The sequence below is a fragment of the Poecilia latipinna genome, unplaced genomic scaffold, assembly GCF_001443285.1.
Source record: "Poecilia latipinna isolate Pla-1442-1.1 unplaced genomic scaffold, P_latipinna-1.0 Scaffold3192, whole genome shotgun sequence".
Classification (NCBI taxonomy): domain Eukaryota; kingdom Metazoa; phylum Chordata; class Actinopteri; order Cyprinodontiformes; family Poeciliidae; genus Poecilia; species Poecilia latipinna.
The window spans coordinates 1-23,949 of NW_015115808.1; the positions used below are offsets into that span (position 1 = coordinate 1).

A 23,949-nucleotide genomic window follows, 5' to 3' on the forward strand; every position below is an offset into this window, starting at 1 on the left:
CGAGATAGCGATCGAATTTTTTTTTTTCCTGCATGATAGCAATGCGCTTCCGTACTTTGACCCTGAAAAGTCCAGATCAACATAAACCTTTTCCAACACTGCAAAAACACTAAATTTTACCAAACATTTCTGGACACAAGTAACATTTTAGCCAGATATAGAATCTTGTTTTCAGTCAACTATTCAGATTATCTCTCTTATAATGTGGAAAAATGTCTTATTATAAGTTAAATAATCTGTTTGTGCATCACTATGATGAAAGCAACAAACTACGGAGCCGGGTTTGTGTGATTGACAGTTTATGGCAGACAGAAACTTAAAGCTTCCTGTGTTGCTAATTTCACCCTGAAAATTGAAAACTAAATGCGGATATCCTTTCTGAAGCACCAAAACAAGTGAAAAAGTAACAGAATTCAAGCCAAGACTTCAGCAAGAACTTCTCACCTGGTTCAACCTCCAAAGAGCGACTGTCAATCTCGATGTCAAGCCGATTAGACGCGGCGCTGCACAAGTCCTCCAGCACACAGCGCACGGCTTCTGTGACGTTGTTCGGCACCGGCTTGTCCAGTTTCATCCTGCTGTTCACCACAACACTGCCGTTCCTGAAGTTGAGAATCTCCAGCTGCTTAAATCCAGTCAGATTGGACTGTAAATATGGCAGAAGCTGTGCAAAGACAGAGGGGGACAGATTCATCAGCTGCTGCTTCTCAGATGTTAATTATAGGATTAGTGCTGCAAAAATCAATTTGCTGCAGGAAACAGATTTTAGCTGTTAAAAAAATAAGTTTTACTTTGTCTATGAAAATTTAAATTAATAAACAAAGCTAAATTTGTTAGAGTCGACTAAAAAAACTTAATTATCCTCTGATTTTATTCTCCTTTAGTGACAGCGCTCAAGTTTTATTATTCAGGTCACATATAAGAGTGAATTCTATGAATAGTTTGTAATTAAATTTTGATGTGAGCATGAAAGGATGAGTTTCTGTCACTGATTCTACAATTAGATGCAGAACAAAATTGGAGTTTTGGTTTCTAAGCACCGGTGCCGCGAAAATGCTAATCCTTCAAATTATAAAAACGGTGAAAGGATAAAATAGTTTAATAAAAAGAATGTGTATTGCAAGTAAACAGAAAACTAATCCACAATAAGACTGTCCTACATTTATACTAAGAGGTTTGCAGGAGCAGAGTCACTCAGTTAACTGTAGGTTTAAAGCAACTAACAGAAAGAAAAGATGAATGATATTATCAGTGGTCAATATTTCCAGTAAGACGAAGGCAAACAGTTAAAGTAAGATTGAACAAAATAGGTTTTAAGAATTAATCTTTATTATGAACCAGAATGCTTCTGCTGAGGAAGTAAAATGGTCATTTATGGAGAGAGGGGTGTGAATGCTTTCTAAAATGATGGTTTGTGGAAATCAGCCATGACTCAGCGATTTGGATAAATTCAGGATCAGCTGATGACGCTCTAATATATGAGTAAGGTATTCCTCAGTACCCAGGTAATCTTAATTGATACATTATGCATCAATAATTACCTAAATCAGAAAGGAACTAATTCATCACTGTAACTGCGTCTACATTGATTGTGTAATTGCAAAATTTGACATTTCAATAATAAATTTGCTTTATGGAAACGCGCCAATTTTGAAAAACTCTTGTTTGTCAGTAAAGAGTTTTGGCAATGAGGTTGTTGTTGTTTGGCCGTATCAAAACGGGTTTATTTCACAAAACTGCAATGGAAAAACTTTTTCGCATCACGCGAGTCACATGATCAACAACCAGACGAAACCAACGAAGAAGAAGACGACAGGAACTAGTATGAGGATGATGACGCCGCGTGTTTTTAACGGCTTAATGCGTGAACAAACTTATACACGTGATTTTAATTATATTTTATTGTACAGAGGCATACAGATCTTTTTATTAAAGATCAGATTTTCCCCATTTGACTCAACTGTTCATGCTTCTCCTTTATTTGTGATTTTTTGTGTTATTGTGACTATTTTTGTCTGCAGAACACTTGGACAAAAGTTCTGCATAACTGTAGAGATGTTTGTGTTGGAAAATAGTTTTCCTTCTGTAGCCAAGCAATGAGACACAGTCTGCTTCATCTAATTTAGTCATTTATCTCTTTCTTGCAACCTAAATATTTCGTGTGCATGCCTCGTAGTCGTTCATGTGAATAAGATAAGGGACCCAAGACAAATAAAATAGTCAGGCTCTGCACAGCAGCATCGCTATCTAAATCTAACTGGATTAACTTGACGCAGAGACTAAATTACATTATAAATGTATCAAATTCTAATGGAATAATTTAAAGTTGCTACTTCAAACACCCAAAGCAGTAAAATTACTTTTGACTCCAATTTAACTTAAACTTTAAATTTAAATATATTTGACTATAACTTGGACATACAGTGACTTACAAAACTGTTCATCTCCCTTCAGACTTCAGGGTTTAGTTTTCCTGGACCGGAAGGAGGTGAAAGACGGTTTTCAATGTTTTTCAAAGAAAAAACAGGGAAATGTTGGACCCCAAAGTTTAGATGGACCGATTGGGGTTTCATCTGATAGCTAGTTAGCTAACCAGCTGAGCTTTGGTTCCCTGCAGCTCCTCCAGAGTCGCCTCTTGGCTTCTCCTCTGATTAAAGCTCTTCTTATTCAGACTGTCAGTTCAGATCAGGGGTGTCCAAAGTGTGGCTCGGGGGCCACTGGCAGCCCCTGGACTGACTGTGTGTGGCCCCAAACTTCATTTCAAGATATAAATTTGACCCGAGGCTCAGGCGTTCAAAATGATCTCAAAGTAAAACCTTCCAACAATGAAAGAATACTGGCTACAACTCAAAGTGTTTGTCTTTAAATAACCATGTTTTTTCCATTCTGTTGCCAGGACCAGTTTCACTTGCTGCACTCATATCTGTTTTTAATTCATTTAATAAACTTGGCTAAATACAGCAAACATTTTACAAGAAAAATTGACTCAAATCCGGATATTATTGATCAGAAATGACTAAATTGTGTTTTTTTAATAATGCAAATCTGTAGAACCTTTTAAAGTTTTGGATCTAGAATAATTAATGTGTCCTTTTCCAGGAACAAATCTAATACTTTGTTTAATTAAAGCATTGCATGCTTAGTTTATTTTTAATAGATAAACTATTTTTTTAGCACTCAATTTTTTTTAGCCTTGACAAAAATGTTTTGACCCTTACAAGTAACTTTTCAGTAAGATACAAGAGCTTGTTCTAATTATTTAATTCCTTAATATTGATGAAAAACTTCTAGTTCCACTGGTGGATTATTTCACCTATAGCACGAAAAAAAATGACGTTAGAAGTGAAATAACAATATTAAGGGCTTATTAACTTAAAGCCACCTCTCATATCTTGCTAAAAAGTCACTTGCAAGTTATTTTTATCTCATTTCAAGAGTAATAGTTGGTAAGATTTTGTGTTTTTACAGTGTGGAAAGCCAAACTGTGGAGGAACTGATGCAGGAAATCAGACAGCTAAAGAAACGGCGCTCCATCAGGGTCATTGATCTGAATGGCTTCCAAGTTCAGCTCAGATGAAACTGCTGCAGCGTGAGGGGAAGAGATTACGCTGCTTTAGCAGGCCTGAGCGGCGGAGGAGTGATAAGAAGCCTTAAGGAGCTCTGCTCAGGACAGGTGAGCACCAATCACCTGCCAACTTCACACAGACCCACGGCTCTGACAGCTGCAGCTGCAACCAGCAGGGAACCACTTGCAAACAGTTTACAAACACAATCATTTTAAAGGATCTCTCTACTGCAAACCACAGAACTTCTACATCCATGACTTGATGGTTCATAAAAAGTTACGCATGTATCTACTGGTTCTGTTAAAACCAACAGGCCTGGTGCCGATGTCACTGAAGAGTCACAATGATTACTAACCAGCTTAGTATGTTTATTTTCATTCAGTGTGAAGAAAAAAACACTTTCTGAACTCCATGTCCAATTTCTTTTGGTTGCTTCACAAACCAGTAGGTACAGGAGTAATCCGAGCTACAATGGGCCGATAAAACATACATGTACACACATATGAGCATTCAGTCTGTTTAAATGGGCTCATTAACATGATACTCAGCAGTTCGTTATGATTTCTGATGAAATCAGGTTGGATCGTTTAAGAGAAATGAGAAGTCGCCCATTTAAAGGAGAACATAGCTGCGTTTCCATTGACCTTAAACAAATTGGAATCACAAAATAAATTCAATTAATGGAAAAAGTTTTTGCATGATGATGAGGTGTTTTTTCTGCTGTATTGAAATTACTTTGATTTGCAAAACTGCGACTGAAACACTTTTGCATCACATAAGTCATGTGATCAACAACCAGATGTTACTACTGGTGGAAACCACAAAGAAGACAACAGGAAGTGGAAGGAGGATGAAGAGGCCGCATGTTTTTAACAACGTATCATGTTAACTTACTCAAATGAGATTTTAACTGTGTGTCTTACTTAATGGAGAAACAGCAATTGAAAAATTATTAGCAGAATATCAACAAAGTTTTGTACACATTTGCAATGGAAACGCAGAATATATTGGTAACTCTCAGAGCGGCAAATACTTACCGGATCAAACATCTGAAATCTAGTTTTGCCAGGAAGCTCAACAAATTAGTTAACAAGCAAAATCCAAGGTTTGAGCAACCACTAAAAATTGGAGATGGAGTGTTGCTTTTATCAGTTATACATTACTTTCTGCTTTCCTTTCAATAGTTTCTCTGCAGACAAGACAAGTTACCCTCAAATCCAGCTCAACACATTGGTGACAGTCCACCATTTATCCTTTGTTTCAATGCATCTGCTCATTTTAAACATGCATGTATGCCAACATACCAAACCCTAATGCAGATTTTTAAATACAGTTTAATAAAAAAAATAAATAAATAACTGATGTTAAAAACTAAAAGTGACTTGATTGTTTTTATTCCGTTTCCTGTGGTACTTTCGGTGACGTTGCATCCAGATGTCAACATAAACACACTAAGGAGATTGAAACCAGCATTAGCACAGAGTGTGTGATGCAGGAGTTGACGAGAACTCCTCTAAGCTGCTTACTCCACGTCACAAACCGAAGACTAAAACAGGAAAAGGTCTCCTGACCTCCATGCATAAACTAACTCTGCTTTAGCAAAACAAAAGCATAAATCAGCAAAACATCCCAAAAGTGCTCACAAAGCTTTTTAACTTACTATTCTAAGCCAAACTGATTCATGTGGTTTATATTTACAGCATCAGACATGCAAATAATGTAACATCCGAAATGTGAAGCCATGCTGCATTTTTGTCTGTATAAGTAGTAAAATAAACTCCACAACTGAATAGAGACAATGTTTAAATTGCATTTAGTCATTTAACAGATGCTACGACTAAGAAGCAACATTCAGCATAAACTTTTAATGCTTTATATGTTTCCTAGCACCACATTATGATACATAAAAGCTGAAGTAGCAAAATAGCTAATAAGAAAATAAAAACTCAATAGTTTTGTCTGTAATATTGAGACTTAAAGGATTATTTTACTTTTTTTGCAATGCTATAAAATCGCTTCTGCAGCACAGAGTGGAAAGCGCTCATTGGGTATATCAAAGGAAAACCCAGAACGTCCTGGATTGTATAAAATAAGTTTAATCAAAGATCCAGGAAAGTAACCAGTAAAATGTAAACGTGCCCAATAAATTCAAGGAAAACACAGTTTATGTTTCAGATATCAATGAATTTATCCAGCAAGTTAAAGGCAGAAAATCATCATGTTGTCAATAAAGATATAATAAATTCAAGGAAAGTTCCAGAAAGTAACCAGTAAGTTCCATACTAGAACGTAGTCAGGAAATGTCAGTAGTATTGCGTAAAGTAACTATGAAGTTTTAAAAAGTACTGGTTAAGTTTTAGGAAAGTAATCAGTGAGTTCTATGAAAAATCCATGAATATATGCTGTAAAATTTTGGAAAAAATGCGCAGTCAGGTCTGTGAGATTTCTGTAAAGGTACGGCATAACTCCCAGAAAAAAGTTACAAGGAAGTTCAATGCAAGCAAGCAGTAAGTTCACGGAAAGTTCAGGAAAGTAACAAGTAAGTTTTGAGAAAATAACTGTTAATGTCCTGAAAAATATTATTTTGATTTTAAAAAACCGTTATGATATCCACCAAGTGCAGGAAAATAACCAGGAAGTTTTGAGAAAACGCCCAGCAGAATAGAATTTTGTAAAATGTGTTTTAAAAAGTACCAGTAGGTTTCCAAAGAAATTTCCAGTATATTCTGGGAAAATGTAAAAAAAAAATCCAGGGAAGTTTTATACCCTCTGAAAGACGGAGAGAAGTTATCGAAAAATAGCCAGCAAGTTTTGGTGAAAAAGTCCTGGAAAGTTTTGGAAAGTAAGGTTGTAAAAGTTTCAGTAAAGTGGCCTCTAAAATCTGTTTTATGAGATGCTACTGAAAAATGCAGGTTGCACAGAATCACGGCTACAACCACTTTTAATCTCACTGGTGATTTGTGTGAAAAACAAACTTTTCCTTTAAGAAATAAAGAAATTTTTCATTTCTTAATTTTCTTGCCACATCTGACGAGCGAAACTGATACGATTCGGGCGTTTTGTTAGAATTTAAAGCTTGTTAAAGTTGTGTTTTGTATTGACCAGTTAATATGTTCTCACCTGTTTTCTGTACTGCACACACACAGTGAAGATGAGAGAAAGGATCAAATCAAATATTCGACCCGTTTGTTTAGACGTCAACACTCTGGACTAACATTGCACACGTTAAGCTTTCAGTGGCTGAGCCACAAAGCAGAAACCCGTTTCCTAAAAGCTTTTCCTTTTAAGTTAAATCTTCTGGTGCTGACCTTTCATCAGATCTGTCTTACTTTCAGAGTATTTACATAAATACTCAGAGCATGTTTGGGACCAGGCAAAGCCTTTCTAAGGCTAAACCATTTTGTCCTCATTTTCCCTCCTAACAATGTGTGCTACATAATAACTTTAAAATTACCAATTGAAACACTGCTTAGAAACTCAGAAAATAAAAATATCTTACAAAGCTGCCACAAACCAAAGAGCGCACAGTTAAAAAAAGTAAAAGAAATCTCTGTTCACAGTTGAGCAACGTTTTGAGTTTCAGACTTTTAGTTATGTAAAAGTCCTGCAGACTGGATTTATCCTGTTTGGCTTTGCAGCCTGTGAATTTCCTCTCATATCCACTTACGACTTACATCATTTCAAAAAAATCACACACAAAGAAAAATGCAAACAGATTTTACAAGAACGTGTGCTATTTTAAAAACACAAAGAAACATGAATACAGACAAGCAAGTCAGCAGCACAAACTGAATGTTAGTGAAATATTTTCAGGACAGATTTTAAAAAAAGTTGAACTGCAGTGTGACTCAAAAGATTAAGGCAAAAAGCATAAAGATGAGAAGTACAGAAAAGAATAATGTTTTACAGTATGGAAATGTGAAATGTTAGGAAGATCAGGTGCTTCTGGTTTTACGTACTGCATTTGGACGCTGTTAGTGAACAAACTGAGGAGGAGGAGCTCCAACATGGAAACAGATAAAAAGATACCGGTATGGAGGCTAACGTTGTCTGTCTCCCCAGCCCAGATTTAATGGAAGCTCCAGGGTTTGGCTGGTTTCTGGACCCAAAGTGCTGAGTCTAAGTGAAACAGAACAATTTCACCACAAGTGTTTCCACACCGTCAACACGGCGGCTCCTCTGGAACAAACGTGTTAACATACTGCAGGTTTTCGGTTTGAAGACGTCTTTTACCAAACAAAAACAAACAGCAACAATGTATTCGCTTTTCCATGTTCATGCTGTGAGGATAAGGCTTACTGCACAGCACACAGAGCATCTCGTCTGTTCCTGTTTTTCCTCCATAAAAATGTTAAGAAGTGGTGCAACAACTGCAACATTTTTAGCTAAGATGGAGTGTTAGGGCCATAGTAAGAAAAACAATGAAAAAAATTTAATTATAAGAATAAAGTTGAAATAATACAAGAATAGAGTCGTAATTATTAGAATAAAGTCATATTAATGTGAGAATGAAGTCATTTGTCAAAATATGATTGTCATTTTAAAGTCAAAACAATGAGAATAAAGTCACAATACAATAAAAAGTAACAATATTTCAAAACACATTAATAATATTACCATTATTGTTATTTGTGATGATAATAACACCAGAATAATGTCATATTATGACTTTATTCTGGTGATATATGTACTTAATTCTGATCATTTTTCATGATTTTCTTAGCACGGCCATATTTAGTCAGTCGTATTTATTACATTTTGCCTGGTTTCATAATATAAAGTAGGACAGTGAAGCATGCAGGAGCATTATATCCATCACAAAGGCTTGAGTACCTACCAGTTCCAGGAAGGTATTCTCCAGTGACTTATACTCTGGGGAGCTCTTGTTGAACAGGTCGTCAGTAAACATCATGTTAGTGACCCTCAAGCTAAAGAAAACCACCAACTCTTTGCTCTGCTCCACAGCTGTCATCATAGGTGTGCTGGCCTGTCTCATCGCCGGCGCGGCTGTTGATCCGTACGGACCTTCATCAGATTCTGACGCAAAGCCGCTCCCGCTCTCCTCTTCCTGTTGCTCTGTCACTCCGTCTGCGGTGTGTGAATAATCTCCAGGAGCGGTTTGGGTGACCGCGGTCAGATCCGATCGACCTTCTCCTCCGTCCTCAGGGGACGGTAAAGGCTCCACGTCTGCTCCAGGTTCGCTGCCCTGGACGGCGTCCTCACCAGATGATCCGGTGGAAACCGGGTCAGCGGAAGCTGTGGGTGGATCCAGGTTCACCTCAGCAGTTTGATCTCCTTTAGGCCTGGAGCTTGAACTTCCCACCAGCTCCTGATCTGGTGAAAAGAAACAAAACAGCAGAGGGGTGGCATTAACATTTCTATATCCAAAAACACATTAAAGTTACATTTTTGTACTTCCATTTGTGTTTCTACTGAAACCGTCACAAGGGCTTTACAAAAACCACCAAGATGTTTTTGGCAATAAGATGTTTTGGTGTTGAGCCACATTCGAATGGCACTGCACCGTTACCTAGCAACCCCAACTAAGCCCAGCCCGTTACCTAGCAACCCAAGCATAACTCCAGGTCATTTGGTCAGCTGGTTTTACCATTGTATGTGCTGTACAATGGCTGCTGGAAAGACAAGTGTTTTGTTGTTGACTTACCATCCAGAAACCACTTGCTGCATTTTTGTTGGTTGTGCAGGAGGCTCCACTTTTGCTTTTCAAAGATGTATGGTTGTATAATTGTGCATCTGTTTGCAGCCATTTTCATGTGAGTGTAAACGTTGAGTTGGCCAGTCAACATATCAATTTGTGATTACGCACCTACATGTACAGTTTGTGCAACAAGAAGTTGTTGTTTTACTTGTAGTTTCAGTTTTATAACTGTTGTGTTTTGCTAACTTTGTTTCTGACTCAGCTCAGAAAGCACACAGGACAGTAGATTTTAAACTGCTGCCTTCTGGACACAGTGAACATCATTAGCCGTGCCGCACCGCAGGCAGAGAACATGCTAGCAGACGTGAGCCCACCACTGGTTCTGGGATTTAGGAAGTGAGACGTTTTTCAAACATTTCTCAGGCAGAGGATTAAACTCATGTTCCAGTTTAACTTCTGAAACTGTTTGTGTAAGTTCTTAGATTTTTGGCTTTACATTATGAAGAAAACATTCAGGAAACTAAAGGCAGTTTGTTTGTTTTTGCATTTATAACAGTTTTAAAGGTTAATCAGTTTTTGTTACTGTGTTTCTAAACGTTCCTGAGTGTTAATTTCTGACTAGAGCTGTAGCTGCTTCCGTGCTTTTATTTATTTAAAATAAGTGTCCTAACTGTATGATTTATCCCTATTTTAATATAAATTATTCCTAAACATTAAATTTCACAACTCTGGCAGCTCATTTATCAAACATGACAAACTATTCTTTTTAATCTCAATCCAAACACTTGGTGCAGACTTTATTATATAAACACTGAACTGTGGAATATTAAAGTTTTATAGATTAACCATTTTTATTAAATATGACATCTGAAGATGCACCATTTCTCTAAAGTTTGGGTCTCAGCCGTCAAGGTGGGAAATGTTGCTGAGACTTGATGAAATGCGCCTGTGCAGCGCAGCGTGACTCGGTGATGACTGGACCAGGGGCCGGCCGGCCCCCTGCTGCTGGAGCCTTTCCAAGGGTAAAGTGACAACACCAAGTCTAATCATGCTGTCATTTCTATTTCCTGGGTCAGTCAAGGTTGCATTTAGATGCTGTAACTTTATAAGGTTACTTTTTACAAACTCTTAAGTTTCTGTCCTTCCCAGAAACTGTGACAGAAACATCTGACTTGATTTCCGTCGGATGTTCAGGAGGAAGATATGAGACCATAAAATAGAAAATACAGACTTTAAAAGTGCTCCCTGTAAAAAACTAAAGTCATTTAGGTACAGCTGAAATACTAAAAATAATAAAGTTATTATAAAAAGTGTTCCTTTCTTCATCTGTTGTCTTTGTTTTCATCATTTAGAGATTCAGCAGCATCTTTTTAAAAGTCATAGAATATTTATCTGACGGTTTTTAAAGTGTTCATTTTATCCATCACTGGTCTTAAATTTCACATAATTTGTGTCCTATTTATTTTTCATGATCTGTGTAATGTGAGCAATCATTTGCTGTGTTGCTGCATCCTGCCTGAAGGATTAGAGTGTTTTTATGCCGTGGAAACTGTGAGGCTCACAGTGGGAGGCACCAAACAGCCTGTGAAAGAAATGTGCCCATAAATCTGTCTTATTGTTGTTTGTTTTATCTAGCCCCTTTTCCTTCAGGAGCTTTTATATTTATTTACATTTTTGGGTATTTTCACAGCTGATAGTCCAGTACAGTTAGATCTGGGACCAAAATTGCAGCATTTGTTATATTTTCAGACGCTGTGGTTCTTTTTCTCCCAGACTGAGCCAAACCAGCCAAATCCTTTAAAAATATCTTCCCCTCCTCGCCTGTGGGGGCGCTGCATCAATAACCAATGAAAAAAACAACATGAAAACCTCTAAAGAAAACACTGATCGCAACTTCTTTCTTCACAAAAATGTAAACAAAAATAGAGTAGCGTTAAGATTTTAGCAGTTGTAGGATTTCTCTTTTGTCCACGAGTCATTTCTCATCATTAGCACGTTTTTTTTATTTTATTGTATTTACCCACAATGCACTGCGCTGTAGCCCACTTCCTGCTTTTGTAGCGATCCCCAGTTCACATATACATTCAAACCGAACCAGAGTTCACTTCAATCGAACCAAGACGAAGGCATTAAATGGACCGGATTCACTTTTTCTGGAGTTTGATTTTGCGTTCACACCAAACCAAACAAACCAGACTTCTAGACAAACAAACTGGAGTTTGATTAAAATGGACTAAACAGGGCTGGTGCGAATTAACTTTGCTTAAACCTGTTTCATGTAACAATTTGCTGAATATGAAACATGTTAAAATTTCACCTTTACAGTCCAAAAGCAAATGGGCACCAACTAAAATGCACCAAGAGAAAGAAATGTTTAGCCTAAGATAATAGCCTATTCTAAGATAATTTAATGAGTTCTTATAAGTCTGAGGTTTAAATACTAATGATTTTACAAACACGATTAATTTAACCAGGTGGAACTTGCAGAAACGTTGCTGCTTTTCTGCAGCTGGTTTCCGTTTTACTCCTTTATGTTTCGATGTTTTTATTTAACTCTGCAGATCCGCAGCCAACAGCTCGAAACACGGAGCCAACACAACGACGGCTGAGTGCGGTTTTCATTTCCAGAGCTCTTCTAATTACCTATCAATAGCTTTAAATGGAGTCTACACCACAGTTTAGTGTGTGGTTAATCAATAAAGCTTTAAATTTTTAAACTTGGCTCTCCTTGACATTCTGCTTTATAAGCTGGATTCACCGGAAGAAGGGTCATCGTCTGTCACCTCAGAGCCTCGGAGTCTCACTCACCTCCATCTTCACCTCCATCACCCAGTGGAGTCTCCTCTTCCCCCATTCCCTCCTCTTCCTCCTCTGTGGGTTTTTCTTCTGCAGCTGCCATTGAAGGAGTCCCACCAGTAAAGCTAGAGCTGGTCTTTGGGAGGATGGTGGGGATAAAAGGCACAAAGGTGTTTGTTTTTGGTCTGACAGTAGCTGAATCCCTCAGCTTGTTTTCCAAAACTCCCACAGTGGGGAATAAAGTTTGGGTGGGTGGGCTGGCATCTTCTGGTTCCTGTGTGGACGTGGAGTCCACAACCGGATAAACCATGGTCACTGCAAAATAACAACAACAGGTAGAAGCCACAATTCATGGTAAGACAAAACAAAAGCAATGTTTACGTTTATTTAGAGGAAAAAATGTTAATTAAATTAATTTCATTTCTAAGTTAAACATTAAACTGAAGTGATTCAGTTCTAATAACAGCAGATTTTATATAAAGGCCCTGAAAACGGAGCTTTTATTTTGATATTCCACTTCCGCTTATCAGCAAGCCAATTCCCATATAATCTATTTAGTTTGAAAATTAAATGTGAGGCTTGGAAAAATATTTAGTTGTGAAATAAAATGTTTTGAAAATTATTTATTTAGCAAGATAAATATTGAATTTGGAGCTAAATGACATTTTCCAACAAAATATGATGTTGAAGCATATTATGCCAACGATCTTTTAATAAGCAACATTTTTAGTTAGCAAAAACAAAATTTAGTTTGTACACCAAATATTTACTTTGAAAGCTAAATATTGAACTTACTCATACATTTAATTTGAACTAAATATTTAGTTTGTGAAATAAATGTTTAGTTTGAAAATCTGACATCTGTATGAATAACATGGTGAAAGTATGACTTTGAAACATGTTTTTCTCTCCGACAGACTAAATAAACCAAAACTATTTCTCTTAATGTTCTGCTGTGTATCTTTACAAACTCATCCCATAATAACCATCAGACTAAAAATGATTACCAGCCTGGAAGCTGAGCGTCTGTATGTCCAGCAGCAGCGTCGGCTCCTGCTTCAAGGCCGTAACGATGATGCGCTTCAGTTTCGGGGCCTTCGCGTCTTCGTTTGTCTCTTTTCCTTCTTCCATCTCCAGACTGTCACCGTTCAGCTCCGTTTCTCCGTTAAAGACAACAGCGTAGCGCACAGAGAGATCCTCTGAGCTGATCAACACAAATAAAATCCGGTAGGAAGACTCAGAACAGCCTGAATGTTCTGCAAAAATCAGGCCAACATTTTTAAATCTCTGTTGATGTTCGCATTGTGCTGCTATTATTTGGTCAATTTCATCTAATATTGTTTAACAAGCGCTCAGCATCATTTTGTTGGACCAGTAATCAATCATAAGTTAGACAAAGAGCAAACATGCTAGCGTTAGCCTAGCATTGAATCCTCTGTTGTTGCATGAAAATATCTTTATAAACAAAATGTTTTCCGCTGCTTATAAAGATATAATACCAGTACTAATGAACACCATATAACATGTTATTTATCGACTTCAAAATGTTTTAAGTTTCAAATAGGGACTTAAAGTTACAGTCAAAAATAAAAAACAATCATTTGGGTTATTTTTAGCCTTCCATGAGAAAAATAAATAGGTTTCAATTTTATTAATATTTTACCAGGTTATTCATGAGTTTATAAATAAAACAGTTGAAAAATGTTTTATCAAGCTAAATATTTGGTTCCAAATAAATATTACTTATTTAGTTTACAAAGCATATTTAGTTTAAACTAAATATTTAAATTGCTTAATAACCCAAATTATTGCTGTTAATTTCTGACTGTTTAGCTCTTTGTCAAATGCCCATTTTTGTATAATTCAAACTGGTATCAGGAAATTCAGATGGGGAAACCCTAAAATTCAATAAACTTGATCAAAGCAAAGTAATTCATCAATTAGGTCATTAATTTAGATTATGCAACATATTTAACCCTAAACTGTTGGAAAACCTGCATATTTCCCCAAACTAAGTCATATTTATAAAGGAAATGCAGTTGAGTTGACAGTTTGACCCACAAAACAGAAGAAGAAATAACTATAAACACATTTTCTTTATTTTAGTTGATTTGTTTCCAAGACATTTATTAAACTCACCGAAATCCAAGAACACGTATTTCTTTGAATCCTGGAACTTTTTCAAACACATGAACCATCTGCAAAGAAAAGAAAAAGTTCTGTCTGCATGTTCAGTTTTAATCATCTTACAAGCAAATTAGAATGAATGGAAATATAAATAAAAAGTTTATTTATTACCAATTCATTTAAAGAAAATGAATCTTATGTTATTATGTTTTCTTCTTGGCAGAGAGATATGTTTAAAGGATTTACACTGCAAAAACAAAAAGTTTACAGAGTATTTGTGTCTATTTCTACTTTTTGTGTCTATATTCAGGAATTATTTATTATTATTTTGCTGAAAAGTTTTACATTATTTTTGTCATAATTCAAGTGTACTAAAAACATTTGTAAAAACTAGACAAAAAATCTTGTTTTTGCAGTGAACAATCCTGATTTCTGTTCTGCTCTTAGTCACTCATCTGTTAGCACTCCTTAGTTTAGATGCTAAAGGTTGAATTAAAGCTGTTGAATCAATCGGGGAAAGGTTTCCTCCTAAGAGTACAATAAAATCTGGCATTTCCCTCCTGCGTTGTTATTCAACCCTCCCTGGGAGAGCCGGCGCTGCTGCTGGAGCGACCGCAGGCTGCCGCCGTTTGCATAAAGGTGAAGACAACAGCTGGGAGGAGGAGTGCTGACATTTGCTGCAGGCGGCTGATCTCACCTTGTCTCTGAGCTCTCTGGTGACGCCGTTGTAATGCGGCGCTGCGGGGTTGCTAAGCATTTCGCTGTATGTCGGGTCAGACACGGTGATGCTGAACTCAACAATGTATTCCTCGTAGTTCTCCTTAACCAGGTCTTTAGCCTGGGGAGCGAAAAGATGCAAACAGTTTAGGTATTTCTGGAAAACTGACGGTGAATTCTGATGGTGGATTTACCTCGTCAGTTTCTGCTGGAAGCAGAATGGGAGAAGGAGTCCAAGTGCCTGAAATTAAAGACGTTAACAGAAAATCTCCACAGATTTACAGAATATGGTTTAGTGAATGAAGGCAGGACTTACATTCACTGCTTGGCTCTTCTTTAGCTGCAACAAACCTGCAAGGAAACAGAACATCTCTTTTACTGTGACATTTTTATTTAGGTGTTTTCCTGAATATGTAACAATTTGTACAGTGTTGCACAGAGAGAAAATAAAATTACACATTTAACAGGGTTTTGTTTTGGATGTGAAGTTTGTTTATTCTTTTAATTTATTTCTTTTAGTCAAGAGGTTGCTTCTCCAGATATATTGTTGTATTTTAAGTTTTTTTACGCTGCTCTTGACAGTTGGTGGTTAATTGTAAGAAGATATTATTCAGATTATCATTATATGTTTTCATCTACGGTGGCCCGATTGCTCTGTCAGAAGTCTGTGAGGTGCAATAAATACAATTAATATGTAATTAATGTAGCTTTTTCTAAAACATTCTTTAACTTAACTTTATGTTGGTTCCCAATAAATCCAAATCATGTGTAATATACAAAAATCTCCTGCTACTTCATTTAATTTGTGGTAAAGATAAAGACTGATCCTTGATACTTTTGACATATAAGACAAATTTAGGTAAAAACATTGACATAATTCTACATATCTAATATAATATTCAGAGGATGATGCACCAACCCTTCACTTTCAGTCTCTTTTACTCTCTGAAATGAAAAGAAAAAGAAAGTGGAATCCATAAAAGTTTAATTTTACTGTTAAAGGTAAACAAGTTGTGATGAAATGTGAGTCTGCATTGCTCACTCTGGCCACCAGGTCCAGATGCTCCTGAGAGCTGCTGAAGTTCTGGGCCAGGTCATCCATGCACAGGTTCTGATGCTGGCAGGTGAACACCCAGGTCCGGTACTCCTCCGGGGCCGGGACTCGGTCCAAGAAGATCCGGAACGCTTCCCAGATCGCTTCCTGACAAACTGACGGCAAAATCCTTGGTGTAAAACAAAAAATCCTCAAAACGCACAACTAACCGAGGCTCAATCTGTTCACTGCAAAACAGAGTCCAACCCGGTTGTTTTGATTCTAGTTAGAATATTTTAGCAAACTTCAAATAAAACTAAGTTACCAGAAAATCAGTTTTGTTTTACCTCAAGTTTTCCAAGACATTTGCACTAGAACTTTACAAAAATACTTGGCAAGATTTAGTGTTTTTACAATCAGGAAACTAAAGAGTAACTACTGAAATTACTTCTCTAGAATAAATCAGAATATGACAGAAATAATTACTGCTGTTCACGAAAAGCAAGAATTCAGTTAATCTGAAAATGGTTAAATTATATAACTCTGCTTATTAAAACAATTTGAAAACTGATTTATTTTTAGTATACATTCTATGATCATTTTTCTTCACGTCTCCCAAAGGGTGAACTGTACATCTACGGCTTGTTGACGATGTTTGAGTGAATCTCTAGGTCTTTGGAGCAGAGGGCCAGTAAAGCAGCCGCATGTTTCAGCCTGTAATGAGCGCCACATTGTCCAACACCCGACGCCTGAGGGAAATGTTTCTGCCACAAACCCATTTGAAACGATGCCATTACCTCTAATAGAACAATTTAATCTGTCTCACATTGAAATGACACGCTGCAGCAGCTGCTGGGATGACTTTGATAACAAGCCATTTGCAACCGTCGCATCCCCGTTTAATTCCTCTAAAACACCCACAATGCATGTTGGAGGATGTTTGTGCGTTTCGTCAATAATTCAAGTGACTCTGTTGAATTTTATCAGCAGCATTTTTATTTTGAAAACCATCTGAGTTGACTGTGGCATCATAAAAATGCTTTATAATGAGTTTTTTGAGCAGCCGGGTCATGATTTTATATAAAATTCATTTTAACAGTCAAAGCGGATTGACCTCTGAGTTTGTAGTAGGCCCTGTGGCTGCCAATGACGGTTTTCATCGTCTCCTGGGGACACACTTTGACGCCTGTGGTGTGGACGGCGGACCTCTTCACCCGCTGTCCGTCCTGCTCGGATCGGACGTTGGTCGCATGCCTGATGGGTCGGGAAGCTTCCAGAAAATGCCGGTACTTCACGTCTCTGAGCCCAGAAAGGTTTATGTCATTCAGTTCTGCAGGAGGAGAGACAAAAGAGGAGGCAGGAATGTTTCAACAAAACACGGGATAATTACAGCAAACGTTGGTTATTCTGAACAGGCTGTCATGTTTATGTCAGTTATTTGAGGATAATTACAAAGTAAACACAAAGTGAAGTTTGGGCAACGTCTTTCTGGGAACATTTCTGCTACTATTTTATGTACTTGAATGGAGATTTCGTATTGTTGTTGGTTTATCTCATGAGCTCTTTGGACCTTAAACAATTAGCATTTTCACATAACAAATGCAGGTTTTTTGCATTGGATTTCCAAAGAATGACACAAAAAGTACCAGTAACTTGTTTTAAAACTTTGGAACCAAAGTGCTTTTCAAAAAAACAAAACCAATTATCTTTAAATCCTGAAAAGAGAAATAAAATGTTTCCACAGTTGTCTAAAAAGTTGTTTCAAAATGTTATGTGATATTTGCAACTCTGAGTCTTATTTGGTTCACTGCAAAAACACAAAATCTTACCAAGTATTTTTGGTTAGTTTCTGTTGCAAATAACTTTGTTCACTGAAAATAAGACAAAACTAACTTACAAGTAACTTCTCATTAATATACAAGTCAATAATTCCTTAATATTAATGAAAAGCTCTCGTAACAAAATAATCTGCCAGTGGAACTAGTACTTTTGTTTTATCAACCTGTCAGACTACAGGTCCACCAAAAAAATCGGCCCGATTTGTTTAATTTTGGGAGATCGGTGATTGGCCGATACTTACATGTGAAACTGATCTCATTTACCTCAGCAAAGGTCTGAAAATCAACCACTGCCTGCAGCCATCACCATCTTCAATGACTCTTTGAAGAATCTGAACTGATACAACATTTAGTTTCCCTTTGGGATAAATAAAGTACGTTTGAATTTTGATTTTTGCAGTGAGCGAGGTTTGACTAACAAACCGGACCATCAGGTAATCGACCTGAAAACTATTCTAAACTATTCCAGACATCTCAGGTCTTCTGGTTCTGGTTCTGGTTCTGGTTCTGGTCTGCATCACCAGAACCAAACATGGAGAAGCAGCATTCAGCTTCTATGCTCCTCTAATCTGGAACAAACTTCCAGAAAACAGCAAAAATGCTGGAACACTGAGTTCCTCTGGAGCTCCAGGCTGTTTTTCAGACGGACTTATCCCAATATCCCAAATCTTTTGGTAACACGTTGCCGAGTCGCACCATAATTAAACACAAACCTCCTGCATTGATTTCTTAAAGTAATTATATCCAAAAACGCACAAAACAGCAAAAGTGGCAAATGAAAAGGTTTGTGGGCTCTGGGTTTGTTTCTCTCATGCGAGCAGAGATAAATCTGACGTCATCATGGCAAACAGGATGTTGGTGAATCTGTCTCTACATCAGAACTGGGTTTTCAACATGTGGGAACATTCAGCCGCCATTTTCTTCTCAAAGCGTGAAACAGTAAAAATACAGACACAGGCTTTAAGTAAGAGACACCCTTTGTGGGAACTTTAACATCTCAAAGCTGCTTTTGTCTCTTCGTCTTTCCTTTAAGTTGAAATAAAAGTTTATCTACGACGGTGGACCAAATGAAGTTTAAGCTAAAAGTTTAAATTACAGGAGTGAGTATTAAGACATTAGCCTTTGTGTGACCAGGTCAGCCAAGGCTCACTATCTGTAAGGAGTATTTAATTTGCTCCGGAGTTAATCCAACAGTGACTTATGGCGTTTGCTGAGCAGTGTTACTCTCTGCTGCTTCCTTTGTGAATGTGTCTCAACAGCATTTTAACGTTTGCAGCGAAACATTTACTGGACTAAATGTGTGTTTGGTTTCAGGTGCAAAGTCATTTAAAAACTTTTAGGTATGGAAAGTTTGGAGCTGATGGTTTGTGGTTGGAAGAAGCTATGAAAAAGTGCAAAAAAATGAAAATGAAAAATGTAACACTTTGTCTTGGAGTGAAAGAACAGCTGCTACTTGACTCTTTTGGCATTTTTGACAAAATACAGCAACAAAAATGTTTTTAATGTTATTTTTCTCCGACATCATTTTTAGACAATTACATTTTGTGCCTTTCTGTGTTTTAAATACTTTTTTTTTTTGCTAATTGACTTTTGTTTTACATCCCTTAAAATGTGCTTGACATTTTTCTAATACATGTTACAACCAAAGTAATTCAAATAAACAAGGAAATCAACACAACTGACTGAAAGTATCGGAGACATGAATAAAAGGTGCAGAAACAACCCAAAAGTCAAAATAAACCAATTTTTGTTTATTTATGTTTATTTGATGGGAAAAATCTCCTAATAAGTGAAATAATCCCAGTGGAACAAGCACTTCTTCTCAGGATTAAATGATTTACCTAAAACTATCTCCGATATCTTTCTGAAAAGTTATTTGTAAATTAGTTTTGCCTTATTTCAAGTCGGAGATATTTGCACTAATAACTAGACTAAAATACTTGGTACGATTTTGTGAGTGAAGCAGACAAAGAAGTGGAAAATGGAAGCAGCATCTCAAATCGAGAGCTGATTGTCAGAGAGATGCTTCACATAATGCAGCCTGAATTACAGATTAAATTACCTAAAAATAAAAAGCTATTTTTTTACCTTCAGAAGCTCTGCCAGAGCTTCTGTTGTTCAGCAGAGTAATTTTGCAGCGTAACAAAAGCCAGCGTGACGATCCGAAACGTGTGGGCCGGCCGCCTTGTTGAATAATTTTGGCCTGATTGTGACGCCAGCTGGCAAATCTTCCAGGACTTCTTAAGACAATAAGCCAGGATTTATGAGCCCCAAAACGCAGACTGGAGGTCACTGCACCCAAATAACAAACTATCATCGCTCCTGGATTAGGAAACTGAGAGAAGGCTGAAGACAAACCACAGGAATAAGTGTAAATTACATAATTACAGCTCTGTCACAGTTTGTGGGCAGATTAAGATGCTGGATTTCAAAAGGAACGAAAAGAAAGTCAACTTTATTATTTTATCCAAAAAAACACATTTTTCTCTTTTAAGTGCAGTAAATAACTTATTACACTTAAAATAAGATAAAACTAACCTGTAACTGACTTTTCAGCAACATATAGGAGCTCGTTTAAGTCAATAATTCCTGAATATTGATGAAAACGTTGTGGTTCCATTAGCAGATTATTTTGAAAAGAATCTGACAATGGATTCAGTCATTTCTGCAATTTTAAGTTATTGACTTCAAACAAGCTCCACTATCTTGCCGGAAAGTTATTTGTAAGTTAGTTTTGTCTTATTTTAAATGTACTGAAACATTTGCACTAGAAACTACACCAAAAATCCTTGGTAAGATTTTGTGTTTTTGCAGTTTGTGATTGACAAAAAGACTGTAAACAAACAGAACAATGAATTTAAAACAATTCAATACATTTTATATTTAAACAAAAATAGGTTTGTGCATAAACATTTGTAACTTTTTATCAGTATTAGGTTGGCTTAGCTGCCTGGTTTTTACATAAATAGAAAAATATTAAAGAATTATTCAGACTGCAGACAGAGGCTGCGTGGCGGCGCAGAGAGACGCACTTTACCAACAAAGATGAACAATTTAAAGACATTTTAAAACTGATTTTGAATTGATTCAGAATCCCCAGCACCAGGAATTGTGATTTATTTTTTACTGCACCTTTATTTTCTGTCAAATGAAAAGCTGATAAGTGGCTCAATGCAATCCACTGTCGCCACATGCTTGCTCCAAAGGAGGGATTGCTGAAGGTCTGTGAATCGGCTTCCTCTGATGGAAAACATTTTATATCAGCCGTCATGAACTGAATTTAACTGCTTTAGGAGATACCAATAAAATGAGCCGAATTAAATTAGATTTAGACTGAAGGCAATCTCTGTCTCTTCAATTAACTTTTGCTCAGGCGGAGTATTTCTGGAGTTCATCATATCAGCCTATTCTCTAAGCTAATAAAAATAAATTGTTTTTGTGTGCATCATTGCTCAACCCTGAATCAGCTTTCACTTTTAACTTGTCAGTGCAGAAGAAAGATTTAAAACATCATTTTCTTTATCTTTTAGCAATTTTTCTGACTTTTTTAGTTTGTACATAATTCTAATGTTTTACATTCTGTAAAATCCTTGCTTCTATATTCTACATCTATATTTTATTTATGTTACACATTTATTTTTTTATTCTTCCTCTGTGTTTCTCCATGTCTGTAGGTGAAGAATGAATATTTTGATTCCTTGACTTTGACTTTACTGTTAAAGAAAACTTTTTAAACGAGGTGTCCTAATAAAATCCAAACACTAGACAGAACTTTAACATTCAGGTCAAATAAAAATATATATAATTTTATGTAGCTAATATAGTTTAATTGGCTGGGGTCTACTCTGTAGAGTTATAGAAAACTAATATTTATTGATTTGGTTTCAAGTCAGCTGCAGATGTATTATACAAAGTTTGCACGTCTTTTTTACTTCCCTTTGGTATCTCCTGCTGTTCTCAAAACAGCCCAAGTGCTAAAATAAAAAAATATCACCCAGTTATTTTTTGGTAATAAGTTAATGATGGTTTTTGGTATGTGGAAAATGAGTCATTTCAAAAACATCTGGTTTGTAACATGTCAAAGCAGCATGCACTGTCCCTCAACTAGCAACCCTAGGGAAGCCCAGGCCTGTTACCTAGCAACCCAAGTTGAGCTCCAGCTCATTTGTTCAGCTGGTTTTACAGTGTATGACCTGTACAATGGCTGCTGGAAAAGACAAAAGTTTATTTGTTGACTTACTATGCAGAAACCACTTGCTGCATTCTTGTTGGTTGTGCAGGAGGCTCTACTTCTGCTTTTCAAAGATGCATGGTTGTATAATTACATGAATTTAAAGTGACAGGAGGCCCTAAAACAAACTATTGTGAAAGGAGCTTGAAACAGGCAGAACTGAGAAAACTAAAGTCTCATTATCCAAGAATGATTTTGTGCAAAAAATGTAATGAACATGTTTTGTGTAGAGGTAACCTAACCTGTTCAAGGAAGCATAAAAGGTCACCTTTAAGACAATTTCCGCCTGCTTAGAGTCGGTCAGCTGAGTCCCTTCAACAAATCATTTGTTTAGCCCTATAAAGCACCAGGACTCCCTCTGGTCTCCCTAAGCTGGCGGCTGTCGCACACATGCAGGCGCAGCAGGAGGGACTGTTAGCGAGGGGACATCGCCTGAAAAAGGCCCCACTAGAGAATTACAAGCCAGAAAAGATTAGCGTCCTGCAACAGTGAGAACAAAATGGCTTTTGTTTGCTTTCGGATAATGAGCTCACCCCGGGGCACATCGCACCGAGCGAGGCAAACGGAAAACATTTTGCTCTGCTAAAACTCTCCATCCTGGTGAACAACTCTCATATGTCAGGCTGATTGACAGAAAATGTTCATGACCTTAAAAACTGATTGCGAGCAGTTTGACATTTGCTTGACATCCAAAAATCTAATATCTCCCTAAGATGGAGCTGACATTTTGGACTTGTGATGTTTACTTACTATTTTATTGACACAAACATGCCTGAGCTGGGCTGTCATTCAACAACATACGAAAAGCAGCACAAAAAGTATCCAACGCCACTGCAAAAACTCTAAATCTTACCAACTATTTCTGTCTAGTTTCTTGTTCAAATACTTTAGTTTTGACTGTTTAAGTGCAGCAACTTGAAAGTAACTTTTCAGCAAGATATAGAAATTTGTTTTCAGTTAATATTTATTTAGTTTTACTGTTTAAACTTAGAACATGGAGAAAATGTCTTGATAAAGTAAAAACTAAACTCATCAATATTAAGGATTTACTGACTTAACACAAGCAGAAAAGTTACTTGTCAGTTTTATCTTATTTGCAGTAGAAACAAAAAAAAGACATAGTAAGATTTTGTGTTTTGCAGTGTTGAAAACGTTTGTTAAATTTGACAATTCTGGATAATTAAGAGTCAAATGTGACTCAGTTAAGCAAATAAAGCATTAATAGTAAAATAAAATGATAAAAACACTGCAAAAAATGCCTTTCCAAAACAAGTAAAAAAAAAAGTAGAAAATAAGACATTTTTCCATGTTATAACTGAAATAATCTGCCAATTGAACAAGAAAATAAAGAAATTATTGACTTAAACTATTAACTTACAAGTAACTCTTTGCTGAAAAGTTACTTGTAAGTTAGTTTTGTCTTATTTTAAATATAATAAGATATTTTCAGTAGAAACTAGAGAAAAATACTTGGTAAGATTTTGTGTTTTTGCAGTGTCACAGTTTCTGTCTTTCTACTCACCTTTGATTCGACTAGCCTGAAGAGTAAACAGACACAAGGTGAGAAATACTCCTGACTTTAAAAGCATGATGGGCTGAATTATGTCTCTATCACTTCCAAAGAGCTCATGTGTGAAGAAAAGGTGCCAAACAGAAAAATCCAGAATCTCTTGATGCCAAGTCCATCAGGAGGCGGTGGCGTTTCCCATCAGGCAGACTGCTCTGCTCCTGCGTTTGTTCCCCAGAGCGGCTCCTGGTGCGGCTGCATGGACGGACGGAGCCTGAGGGAGTGAGGGAGGAGGAAGGGGAGAAGTTTGGGTCTGGGGTTTCCTTTGTGCTGCCAGGGTGCCAACAGTGAAGAGGTTAAAAAAGCAGGCTGTGTTTTCGTTCTAATCTCTTTACCTTCTTGTTGCCGCTCGTAATCCCTGCTGGGCCACGTGGTCGCTCGCTCACTCTCATCCTGTTAGTTACCGTCTGGACCC

General features: G+C 36.9%; 1 protein-coding gene across 1 annotated transcript; it reads right to left on the minus strand.

Moving 5' to 3' along the window:
• Positions 1 to 387: 387 nt before the first annotated feature.
• Positions 388 to 23,949, minus strand: LOC106940352 (interphotoreceptor matrix proteoglycan 1-like; the record flags this gene model as incomplete). The annotated part of the gene is made up of 13 exons (XM_015023069.1): positions 23,490 to 23,949; positions 17,013 to 17,228; positions 15,908 to 16,074; positions 15,785 to 15,810; positions 15,182 to 15,216; positions 15,060 to 15,106; positions 14,846 to 14,986; positions 14,161 to 14,219; positions 13,029 to 13,225; positions 12,034 to 12,336; positions 8,404 to 8,900; positions 7,596 to 7,685; positions 388 to 664 (listed from the first exon to the last, which is right to left on the minus strand). Coding segments are annotated over exons 1-13 (2,122 nt in total), but the record flags the coding sequence as incomplete, so codon positions are not given.